At 39.2% G+C, this 13,047-nt stretch overlaps 1 protein-coding gene across 1 annotated transcript in view; it reads right to left on the reverse strand.

Moving 5' to 3' along the window:
• The window catches only part of mad1l1 (mitotic arrest deficient 1 like 1), a 77,611-nt gene that overhangs the window by 60,424 nt on the left and 4,140 nt on the right, over window positions 1-13,047 (reverse strand). The window contains exons 8-11 of the mRNA XM_063475880.1: window positions 12,465-12,579; window positions 11,651-11,712; window positions 4,127-4,213; window positions 3,205-3,349 (exon numbers count right to left, since the gene is read on the reverse strand). Coding sequence (XP_063331950.1) covers window positions 3,205-3,349; window positions 4,127-4,213; window positions 11,651-11,712; window positions 12,465-12,579 — 409 coding nt within the window. The remainder of the gene's footprint in view (window positions 1-3,204; window positions 3,350-4,126; window positions 4,214-11,650; window positions 11,713-12,464; window positions 12,580-13,047) is intronic.

Raw genomic sequence — 13,047 nt, forward strand, 5'->3', positions numbered from 1 at the left:
TCTACATTTTTGTGAGACCTGTAACCACTCTAGTCAAGAATACTTGTGAGAGAAGGGAAAAGCACAACGCTCTGAGGTCAGCTGTCAGTTCACTTTGCTATCTTAGAAGTGAACTGTCAGTCAGCACTGTTCATATGATGCAACTCCTCCCCTCCTGACTCTGTCAGTGTACACTGTGCACTATAAAGAAAGCAGGTGGCATTTTATGATAATCAAGTTAAGAACCAAACATTACGTAGCAAAATTTCTGTGAGAAGTCACTAATGGCTGACTCTGTGAATCATGAGGTGCAAATACATGACATCTGTTCTAGAGTGGCCACTGACACTGCAGCAGAAATTACATATTAAAAGGCAGAGACAGAATCCTGAACTCTGTGACCTTTGTGTGGGCCACTTCATACCAGGAACATCCCATAAGACCAGCCATTATGGTGATGCTTTGACCCAGTCAAACTGACTTTACACTTGTGTAATACATTTCATCACTTGAAAGCTGCTAATGTAACAAGGCAATAAATGTCACAAGTTTTAAAGTACACTGTGTAATGTAATCAAACTGTTTACCAGAAGGAAAGTGTGATTTTTTTTTAGCCGAAGATTAGCTGGCATAATGCTAGCTTATAACCAGCTGTCGATTAGCTGACTTGTTGTCAGCTGTCCAGAGACAAGATGGTCGCATGTCAAATCTGCTGACAATGAGCACTGTGACAATATCGAGAATAAATGAGTGTGTTTATGGACGTGACTGACTCCAGTCCAGTTGAGAAGAAGAGGAAGAGAATGAGGTGGGGAAAAAAAACATTTCTCAACTTCCAGACGGCGGCTGAAGCAACTACAACTAAGAGTGAAGAATACCGTTGATTGGCATATGACCTGCTACGTAACACATTAGAGGGTCACCTAGGGAACCAGCTTCAAAGCGACGTGCTTCTAGTGTGGACGCATCTTAACTCTCGCCCGTGACCATAACCCTAATGCTAACCCTCAATTTTGCCCAAATCCCATCAGTGGGCAGCAATAATCCTTTTACAATAGCATACTGGTTACTACCTGCAAACAAACCATGGCAAAACTAACCAGTCAGATCAAAATCAAGATAGTCTGCTAAGAAATGAGTCCGTCAAATGCATTTTCAAACATTACAGCAGTTTAGTTTGCTAAGCATCGACACACAACCATTGACTTCATACATCCTACAAGATTCTCTTTAGAGGAGAAAAGAAGATAAATGGGAAGACAGAATGAACAGAAGTAAATACAAAAAAGGCACACATGAGTACGTTTAGAGGTCAGTGTGCATGTGTTCACTCCCAGTACTAACCAGCAGGCCCTTTGGCTGTTTACTCTCCATTAATGTGCCAAGAAATTCACTCAATCTTAATCAAAAATCTGTCACCTCTTCTCTGATAAAAACTCTCAATTTAAAAACACACAAACAAACAGGGAATGGGTGGACAGAATGATAAAACTATCATTATTGTTTTCATCATCTTTTTTTTTTTTTGGAAATTGCTTTTATGTCAACTGTTTTATCCAGTGCGTGAAGCTCTGGCCATGCCTCTAATGGGTCACGGAGTCTGTCCCACAAAAGTATGTGAAGGTAAAAGAAGTAACCAGACCCATGGTGGCTTAAAGGAGATGCAGCCTTGTGGCAAAGACAAAATGCTGCATTTCATAGGAAAGAGTAGAAGAACCTCAAGGGTTTGTGGGGCAATTAGTTAATTAACTAGTTCTCTTCTCTTCTCCAAAGAATTCTTTAAAGGTCAAACATTTACTTGATGAACTGGTTAGCTGATCAATATAGAAACTACTGATGACAATCAAAACCAAATAACAATTTAGTTATTTTGTCAGTCACTTTGTTGGTTCCACATACACAAATAGGAGGACCTGCTGCTTCTCTTGAGTTTTATTTCTTAGTTGGGCTGGGTGACATTTCAAATCCATCTAAGACACCTGGAGGAAAGTTCAAAAATGGATAAACATGCTCTGATTAATCTTTTTTTTTTTTTCCCCTTTACAAAAACTTAAAAACAACTGCTCAGATATTCTTCATATTCCTCAGATAGCTTGTATTCTTCCCTGAATCCACACTCAATGAGCTATCATTTTTCATTTTAAAAGTATTGAATACATAAATGAAAGACCATTCACATTGTTTTTGCAATGCAGACTTCAGGCTATATGACGCATACCCTAATTTTAGGTGAGCAAAAAGATCCTTTCAATTTTCAGTATAGTTCAAAAACTAAAAACCACAACACATTTGAGTAAAAAAGGCATTTTCAATTGTTTGTCATTAAAGTATATAAAATGCCTTAAACCTTAAAATTAAGCTTAAAAAAGGAGAAAGAAAGAAGGAAACTGAGTAACATCAGTGGTAGCTGGCTACATTACAAGCCATAAAAATAAGCTGTATTGGATAATTCGCTACCATACTTAATCCATTATCACAGCTCAGTTTTCCTAAAATTATTAAAAAATAAAAAAAAAAACATAAAAAAAGAAAAAATTATGAATAAAAATAAACTTGGGCAGTTGAAGATATGGTTGGAGTCAGGGTCATTAATATACTTCACTACAATCATTAAGGTAATTCGAGTGTTCGGCATATTTGCATTGTTGGAAACAAATTGTTCTGCGCCTGTGCCTGAATAAATAAACAGCTCAAACATTTTAAAAGCTCAGAACTTAACACCAACTATAATGGATTTTTTTTTCTAAATAGGCTGTGACTGGATGGGAAATAACAATTACTTATTTCACTTTTGTGAAAACTTGATGCAAAAAAATTCTTTCACCGAGCTATAATGTTAGCATCCCTTTAATCCTGCCTAGTTATGGTGGTGGTGTGTGCATGTGTGTGATTTGTGTGGTGAGAGACTGAGCATGATAACCTCGGGAATTACACACATCAAGAAATCAATATTACAGGGAGGTCTTCTCAAGAACTGCAGAGCAAGGGAGGGGGGGGAGCAAGACAGACAGATGGAGGAGTCACGTGACACCCAGTGGCCAATTAGCAGGACAGAGGCGTAAAGGCGAGATCAAGAATTCAATGCTGGCCTTGCAAGTCTACCTGGCTACTGTGTTCACTGAGTGTTTAGAGTCAAATTACTGCATTGGGTGATGTTTGAAAGGTCATGTTTGAAGGCATGAATACTTCTCTGTGTTTGAGAGTGCGTGGCTGATCGCCAGGTACCTTGGTTAACAGCAGCACCCGCTTCTGCAGTCGACGGACAAGAGCGTCCTGTGCCTCTCTCTTCTTTTGCTCCTCCAGAGTCTTGCTGTGCTGCTGGGTCAGCTCTGCACGAAGCTCAGACTGTGAACGCTCCACACTCCTCACACTGACAGAGCAGAATAAATGAATTGGTGGGAAGCAATTTTTATGTGTGCGCGTGTGTACGTATGTGTGTGTTTGTTAATAACAGGGGAGAGAGAGAGGGTAGAGAAAGAAGGAAAGAGGTTGATTAGAGCACAACAGTCTGACAATTTGAGAAAGGCAATTTATAGTCAATTTATAATAAGACTCACAGACGACTTACCTGACTGACACCAAAAAATCCCAGACAAGAGTCCAGAAATTATTTTCAGCAGAGATTTGTGCCAGGTCTGATCAATAGGACAATAATTATGCCGAAGGGCAATAATTACACCGCAAGCTCCCATCACCATCCCCTCCCACACCCACGACTCTCCCATTCTGCTGTTTCTAATACTTCATAATGAGCCCAATACGCTCAGCAGAAGAGGAACGCTTGTTAGCTAATGAAAGCTTTCTTAGCTGGACTGAGTTGCAGCACGAATATACCAGAGCACGCGTGTGCAGCCCTCCCTATAGACATCACCTCTGTCTAAACAGGACAAGTTTAATTAGTGAATTCCCTCTCTCGCACTCACAATCTCTCACACGTACACACACTCACACACCAGTGGTTACTGTCAGGAGTGCTATCAGAATCAGGACCACTTTAATTAACTTTGTGACAATTAAGGACTTCTCAGAGATATGCTCTAATAGATACATGAGGGGAAGAGAGGCATGCAAGCAGACAGAATGAGAGAAATAGGTCTGAAGGGAGAGAAAGGGATTTTGTGTGCGAGCGAGTGCGTGTGTGTATTACCGGCTGTTGAGTGTGTAGTTCTGCTCTTTCAGAGCAATTTCTCTCTGCTGGATCTGAATCACCTCCCTGGACAGATCCTCGGGTTTCCTACAGACAAGACACAGCACAGAACAGTTAGCATACAGATGTGTACACACACTTACTCCCGCAATGAAAAATTGATACGACTGAGAAAGCAGAAATGACAGAATAGATGAAAACGACGGCATTTCCATAGTCTTTTGTTTGCCGGTCAGTAGGGAGCTCGGAAATAAAAGGACACGAGGAGCAGGGGGGGAGATAAGAGGAGGACAGTGGGATAAATACTGGTCACTGCTCTACAAAACAAACTCACTCGACGGAAGAGACTGACAGGTTACAAAAGAGACGGTGGAAAGGCAGCAATACATGTGGCACATATGTGTTTAAAAGCCAACATCTCACCTCTTGTGAAATGGGCATAAGATTGGGCAATTTAGCTCCGCAGCACTTTTAGTGCAAAACTAGAGACTTTAAGAGGATGTAGCTTACTCTTCAGAGCAACTGAAGATTACCAGGTTAAGCAATTCAACCAACAAACCTGGAAATATCAACAGATGGAGGCTAGTTGCTTTTCCTCGATAAAATCAATCTGCTTTACATGTTTCACATACTAGCACCAAGAGACCTGACCTGGGCTTGTGTGCCATGATTAGGCAATCTACTGACAAATTAGGGATATGAACAGAAAAGGCTGAGAAGGCAGATTAAGGGTGTACTCACACAATTGCTTTGTACCATGCCCAAGCTTGACTGTCCGCCCTCTCCCCTCGCCTGCTGGCCTGCGCTAACACTTAACGATCCGGGGCCAGAGTACACTTCAGTTTGTCTCAGCATCTTATCCCCTGCTTACTCTCTCTCCCTCTTTCAGGCAGACACTTGCTTTTGAAACGCATTCTTACACAACAAATGAGGTTCATGATTTTATGTGCTTTAGTTGTAACCATTTTTTTTTTTTTTAAGCAATGACACGCTGTCCTCACGTACCTTATAGATTTGTTAATTAGTTAGCACGGTGATTTTCACTGTGTTAGTGAGGAAGTGTTACACGGTTAGTGATTACACTACAACGTGTACCCTGTATGAGTCCAACTGAACCATGCCTGGGCTCACCTCCTAAAAAGTGGGCCAGGGCTTGATGTGCTTAACTGAAACGGTCACACTAGTTAAACATAATGGACTTTGGGGGTCAAATGTGCTTTGGCGCACTACGGATTCCCTACTGTGAGTACACACCAACTTCAAGGCTGGCAGACAAGAGTATTCCATGTGAAAACTGGATGGTGAGGATTTATTACAAACAGCATTTCAAGCCCAAAAAACTTCAGACAAATATAAAATGTACATCAAAACTGGAGGCAATGACATTGATCATTTAGAGCCTATAATGTCTTAAATGTAAGTATGATGAAAATAATACAAAGGCTACCTGCATACAAAAGTTATATTACATTCACATACATATGTACACACGCATATCCATTTTCTTCCGCTTATCCATGTTAGGGTCCCGGCTGTTGAGGGACAGGACTCGTGTGCACCCTGGGCATGTTGCCACTCTGTCACAGGACTAGCACAGAGAGACAGTCAACCATTCACAACTATGCTCAATTTAGAATCACCAATTAACCTAACATGCACGTCTTTGGACTATGGGAGGAAGCCAGAGCCCAGAGGGGAAGGCACAGGGAGAACATGCACGCTGCACACAGAAGGGCCCCAGCTGGCCGAAGGGGATCTGAATCCAAGATCTCTTTGCTGTGAGGCAACATTGCTCACCACCACACCAAATTTATACTCATGTGTTCATATTGACTTCAGCAACATTACAGGTGCTGGAACAGGAGCCAGAGAAAGAATTACATTTTTTTTTCTTTTTTTCAAGGTCATGATGTGAACACAAATAAGTCACAGCCTCGAGCAGTCATCTCGCCTCTCATCCAAAGGTACTGTGTGTGTTGTTTTATATATTTTACATATGAAGCTGGTGCTGGATTATCCACTCAGTGCCTGATTCATACTACTGCATTAAATCCATTTAAGAAGAAGAAAAAAAAAAACATATACGGTAGCGTGCTAAAGTTGCCTCTGTTACTGCAGTTGTGAGATTTAGGTGGCCTATGCCAGAACTTGTTTCTGGCATAGGCCAGAATTATCATTACTTACTGTTGGAGAGATGTTAAGAAAAACCTTCCTTTGCAAACTACCCATGTCTGAAGACAAATACTGTCAATTCTGGGAGATCTAATAAACTGACATCACCTCCCATCTAAGTTTTTAGTTTTTAGGTTCTTACTCTTTTAATCTCATGGAGCAGCGTTAACTGATATTACACTGTGTAATGATGGTTAGTAATAAATGCATAGATTTGTACCAATTGAAGCAACACTGACTCTTGAAGATGGGATGCGAGCCTTTTCATTCTGAGGGTTTCAGAGTACAGCTGCTTCTCCTCTACATTAAAAGGAGCCAGGTGATGTGGTTGATAAGGACGCCTCCTGGGCGCCTTCCAGGTGAAGTATTTTGGGAATGTCCTGCAAAGAGGATGCAGACCCAGGACATATTGGAGAGATGATATCTCTCACCTGGCTTGGGTAACACCAGAGAAGAGCTGGAAGTGGGCAGGGAGAAGGAGGTCTGGGCATGTTTGCTTGGACTGCTGACCTCACAACTCAGACATGGTTAAGCAGTGCAAAATGAATGAATGGCGTTTTTGACAACCACTGTAAGTGATCGGTGATTACTGCATCCCCAAACGCTAGCTATAGAGCTTATTATATGAATAAACTAGCTGCTTTATTCAGACCATGGTAAACTCATTTTCCATGGTCTGAACTCAAATCTGAAATTCTTTTGCAAATGCTGAATGCCTTCAGGCCAAAGAGGAGATACAGTATCTTCCTTGTTATCAGCACACAATTCAAAAGCAAGCGTCCATGATGGAATGCATTATTGTACAAGGCATGCGAAACTGTCTCATCCCAAGGGACCTTTAATGCTGAGCACATTTTCAGTGCAGCACATTTTCACAATTGAACTGTTATAACTCAATGTAACTCCTGCACATTGTCTACCTTAAAACATAAATTACAATGTTTGAGTCTAATCAACCTTTATCAGGTACAAAAGTAATGTCCACACACACACGCACACACACACACACACACACACACAATTTTAATCATTCATTTGATGTCTTTTTTTGTCATTTTTCTGCTATATTAATTCATATCATTTATGGGATATGTTAATCATCCCTTTTGGTATTGCAGCTATAGTTAACAATTTTTGAAGTGATATCCATGCAAGTTCACAGGTTGCATGGATATCACTTCATGGTTATCACAACTATTACACATGTACATGCGAGTATGTATACATACATAGACGTTGCCTTTGCACCTGATGAAAGGCAGTCGGACTGAAACTTTATCATCTCGCTTACAGATAAACGCATTATCTGTAAGCGAGACACTGTGTGAGGTTATGTTCAGCTGTTATGTGGAACTTTTCTAGGAAAGTGGGTTGTACCACTTAACATTTATCTAGGCGTGACTTCAGGTATGGAAATAAACTCATGACTAAAATATGAGTTTGTGAATTATAAGCTGGAATGGCCTTGGTATCCCAAGTAGATAATTCAACATTGCCCTGAGCACAGAGGGATGAGCCTTTTCCTGAACTCATACAAGCAGCTATTTTTCTGTCCTCTGCCTTTTTTGTTTGTTTTGTTTTGCAGGTCATGAGCCAGTCATCTTGGATGCTGTTGCAAATAACGTGATGGTTGCATATTATTGGGTGAAATATTGTGAACAACTATGGGGTGTAACCTTGTCTACAAAATGAACTGTCAGATTAGCGCGTCTTGCTTACAAAATGCACATAAGTGAATCGGGAAACGTGGCCAAGAGTAAAATTTAGTCCAAAGCCCAGATATCAAACATAACTATAGTAGCAAATAGTCCAATTTGTCCCACTGGATAGATGCAAATGAGCCTTAGTGATTTTATTCACCATAACAATTGAAAAGCAAATGGGTAAGTAAGAACTGGGAGTAAGAAATGCTAAAATCATAATAAATATAAATAACTGAGAACACTGTGACTTTCTGTGTTTGGCTTTATTATGGTAAGACCTACAGTTGGACATTACTTTATGACCACAACGTGCGGTTTTTGAGCAATATACTACTCAACTCGATACATGGAAATAACACTGGAAGCAGAGTTACTAGAGTAACTAATGCGAGATCAGCTATTACATATACATCCAGCATCCAGATACCCATTTTATGCACCCCAAAAGGCCAGGTTATTTGTAAGATACACATGTTCTTGATGTAATTTTTGTGGAGTTGTAAGAAAAAAAACCTAATTATTAGTATATTAGCTGTGTGAAAATTTTTTACGCCAAATATGTAGCATGGTCTTAATGCATTCACAAGATTTTTAGGAAACTTGACCTCTGACCTCGACAAAATTCACTCCAGAACTTATACAAGATTTGTAGTAAATGCACCCATGGTATTAATTTGAAAATCTTACGTTGTGTCATTCTTGAGTTATATAAAGTCGGTCACCCTCTTTGCTGGGTGATGACAATCTCCAAACCTTTCATGTATGAAATTTAGCATGTTGGCACATAGAGTGGTATCACCGTGCTAATTTTAACTCCTCCATAACCAGCACAGGTGGAATCAACTGGTCAATTATGGTGTACTTGATGAACTTCTCTCTCTTTCAGTATGATTATGTATTCCTGAAATGGATCTGTACACATTTTTAGCCCATCTAAACCAATGTATCCAACAACAATGTAAAGTGAAACCGTGTCCAGGAGTCGTACTGTAATTTCTCCAGAAATTGCACAGTCTTGTTATCAAAGTTAACAAAACTCTTATTGGTTTTATTTAATTGGGAGTAACATTTAGCATAAAAATCCAGCAATTTCTGAACACTGGGTAGCATTCCAACTAAACTTTTTTCACTAGTGGATCATGGACACATGAGAGCTAAAATAAAGTCTTAATCCACAGGGAACAGCATCAAGTTTGTATGGCCTTCAATGTGGCATCAAGATTCAGCATACACACAAACACTACCATGAAGTAGTTAATTCAATTTAATACACCATCTATCACACGAAAACCAGTCTCTGACTTACATGCACAAAATAGCTGCAGTTCTTTCTGTAGCTTGTGAAAGTTTCAATAATAAGGGGGAAAAAAAAAAACATTTTCTGGAAGACCTTTCAATATATTTTAATCATTCAGCTGTCCTTCAATGGCAAGACCAGAAGTATTTCCAGCAACCAGTCAAGTTGCACGAATTCAGTATCCAACTAGATATGACTAGACGATCACAATGTCCTGTTGAATTGTTGTCAGAAAAGTGATTTTGTGGAACATTATGATCTCACAGCGAAAAGAACGTGTGACCTTTTGGTGTAAAAATGTCATTATCTGATCATTTTTATCGTATTTGTCATTTTCCAAATATTTAGAGATTCTTGAATTAGGGCCAAATCAAGTCTTGAACTTTAAACACACAAAATCCTAATCACTTCATCCTGCAGTCAAAGTGAAACTTTCGAGCGATATCATGTAAAGAAAGCGACGGACAAATCCAAAACTTAAATGCCTCCAGCCCCAGCTGTCGCCAGCGTGGAGGCACAAAGATATTTTCATCTTCTATTTCTTCCAATTTTATTTTCAATTGTCATCCCCACTGGCACGCACATAACCAAGCACAATGTTATCATCTCACATAACAGAAGGAAAGAAAATAACTTCTAGCAACCAGCCAGCTGCTGGCAAATCCAGGCTGCAGCTTTAAGGCTTGCATCTACTTCTCAACACAGTCACATTTATTGTTCTTAGGAGTTTTCTCTTTTCCCTTTAAGTTATTTCTTCCTGGCAAAAGACCAACATTGTTGGTAAGAATTAAATCTCAGGATGATGGAGGTCAACTCTTCAAGTACAGTAAATTACATTTATTCCATCCTCAGTCGCAACTCAGCTACATACTCTTCATATCCTGATATATCTTGTGAGAGAAAATGTTTATTATGTATAAATATAAATTATATTTAGCTTTAAGTAACGCAAGATGACACAAAAAAAAACATAGAAAAATCAACAATGAAAATCCAAACTTAAGTGTCAAAGCACAGCAGTCCTTATGAGCCATTTCATATTTAATGACAGAACAACAACCGCCCTAAACAAGCAGCTTCGACTTCATGTCAGCATTAATTCAGGCACTGTTACATTACTGACGGCCCTGAGATATTATCATTATTCTGTCACTGCAGTGCCATCAATTCTCCTTTCTTCTGAAAGCTCCTGATCATTCTTAACCGCAAAAAGAATATGACATATATCCAATTCACTTTCACTTACTTTGTGATTCTTAAACTTCTTCATAAAAACTTTGACAATTATACACCTGACAAGACTCCAAGCAGTAAAATGCTGAAATAATGACTGTTTAATAGCCTACAAGGCAATCACAATATCCCACTTATGCACAAATCCACATCAATAGTAATTTTCGCACAGCACTGATGCACCGAGTGCAATAAAGGTGAACAAATTGCTGAATGAAACACACTTACTTCCACTTGCCTCTACGTCGCACACACTGTGACAAAAAAAAATAACATCTTGACCACCTTGACATTTTATTTTGGGCTTTTATTAAACACCAGAATAACGGCTTTAAAGAGTTTCTAAAGGTGACTGTGATGCCATTTTCATCATCAGGAGCTAAACATATGCGTGCAACATTAATATTTTGCACTTTTACATCAGCATCACACATGAAGCCAATAACAGAACTATGAGATTCTCCTTATCCAGTGGATTTTGAGAAATAAATTACAACAATTTACTTTAAATATCTCAATTTTTAAGGATTCAAAATGTTACATAACACATTACATATGACTAAAATTGAGCCTTACAGAAATATTGATTTCACTTAAGTTCATAGTTTATTAGACGGCAGTTTTTACTTTTTCCTCCCATTTTCACCCCATACACTTTAAAAAAAACAAAAAAACCACACACATCCTCACACACTTTTCATTAAGCCCTGTGTTTACCTCACAGTCAACGTTAATCACAAAAGAAAGAAAAACACGGTGCGCATGTGTGCGTGCATGCATGCCATCGGCAGGTCTGCAGTGTTTATAATGTGTCAGATCAGCTTCACTGCTCACGAGGAAACATGCAATCATTCTCTCATTACCAGCTTTGAGTGAATGCATTGAGACTCATTTGGTGCACTCACAAGCAGGTACCAAACAGACATCTATACACAATGGTGGAATCAATCCACAATGATGAGGCACATTTGTATGGAGTGACCACAGCGCCACCTAGTGGCACTTTATACATGATTAAAAACAGGAAAAAATAAAAAGAAATAGAAAGAAATACACAAATGTCTATTTAAATATTTTTCTTTGTGATTCAAACGTACACACTTTGAAATAGTGTCTGACCTTATGTTGAGTCCAGTAGATTGCCCAAGGTTCTCCCAGGCGTGGAGCTTCTCAGTGAGCCTCTAAGTTTTAATGACACCAAAGCAAATAACTGTTTTTGAGTACAGGAAAAGTTGATGCTGATATAATACAGTCAACAGCAGAAGAAAAAGAATACTTTCATGCAGTATGAAGCCTTGCAAATATGGCATCTTTACATTCCACAGCAGTATAAATACATTATTTTCTTCTCATATTATTGTACATATTTTATAATACACCAATTATCTCTGACAATAGCTCTTTAAAAAGTAATGACTGAAATGTTTACTCAAGTTGCATACACACAGGAAATGAGTCTTTTGTCAAGCATCACCTTGAAGCTGACGCTGAATGCTAGTGGACATTCCCATATTTGCTACCAGCTTATATGTTAATCAACTGTATTCTTCGCTCTCATTGGTGGCCACCTCAGTTGCTCACCTGAAGCTGAGAATAGTTTATCGCAAGTCCCGCCCACTTCAGCAGCACTTTTTTCACCTGTAGTTGCTTTCTATGGTCTGTTGCCACCATATCACTACGAACTGCTTCCAGTGTGTATAGGGCTTTTTGGAGGATATTCTAAGCTTAGATTATTAATTAAAAAAATATTTGATAGTAAATTCTAAAAGTTAAACTTCAAAGTTTGCAAAAACAAACATGGAGGACAGGGAGTCATAAAAACCTTCACGAGGATGCAGCCAGAGTCATTAATCTATCTAAAAATGTCTCATTGAAGCTTTGCTTATTACTTAATTCTCTTAATATCTATATTTCTAACTGCCCACACTTTTACCTCTTTTTCCAGTTCCATGTTGATCAGCTCTTCTTTGGTTTTCTCCATCCTCTCCAGCTTCTTCCGCAGACCCTCCACCTCCTCTTTCAACAGGCTGCAATTTTCTCTGCTCTCCCTGGATAGAACAGAGACAAAAAAGTAAATTAAACTGATAGCTCAGTGTCTAATACAAGACATGGAGGAACTTTCAATCCCTGGCTACAGTCACACTCGGATGCAATTTTGAAACCCGTTTTCAAATATATTAAGATTACAGTGACTGACGACAAATGCACGTAACAATGTACCAACTGTGCATTATAGCTATAATACATTGCTCTCACTAGTTGTCAAGTTTTCTTTACTTTAGTCACACTTGTTGGATTAGGGTGACTTTTCTGTGAACTCTACTTGAGAAACTTCTGATATGTTTTGGCCATGTTATTACCCACTTCAATCAACAACACTATTTTTGCCCAGCTCACATTGTTTACACCAGGGAGCTGATTATGCTGACACAAGCCGGTAGAAATTAGGGGGGGGAAAAATGCAAAGGTTGCAGAGGAGGAAAGAATAAGGGAAAAGAGCTCGGTCCAGACAACAG

Source organism: Pelmatolapia mariae, linkage group LG6 (genome assembly GCF_036321145.2).
Source record: "Pelmatolapia mariae isolate MD_Pm_ZW linkage group LG6, Pm_UMD_F_2, whole genome shotgun sequence".
Taxonomy (NCBI): domain Eukaryota; kingdom Metazoa; phylum Chordata; class Actinopteri; order Cichliformes; family Cichlidae; genus Pelmatolapia; species Pelmatolapia mariae.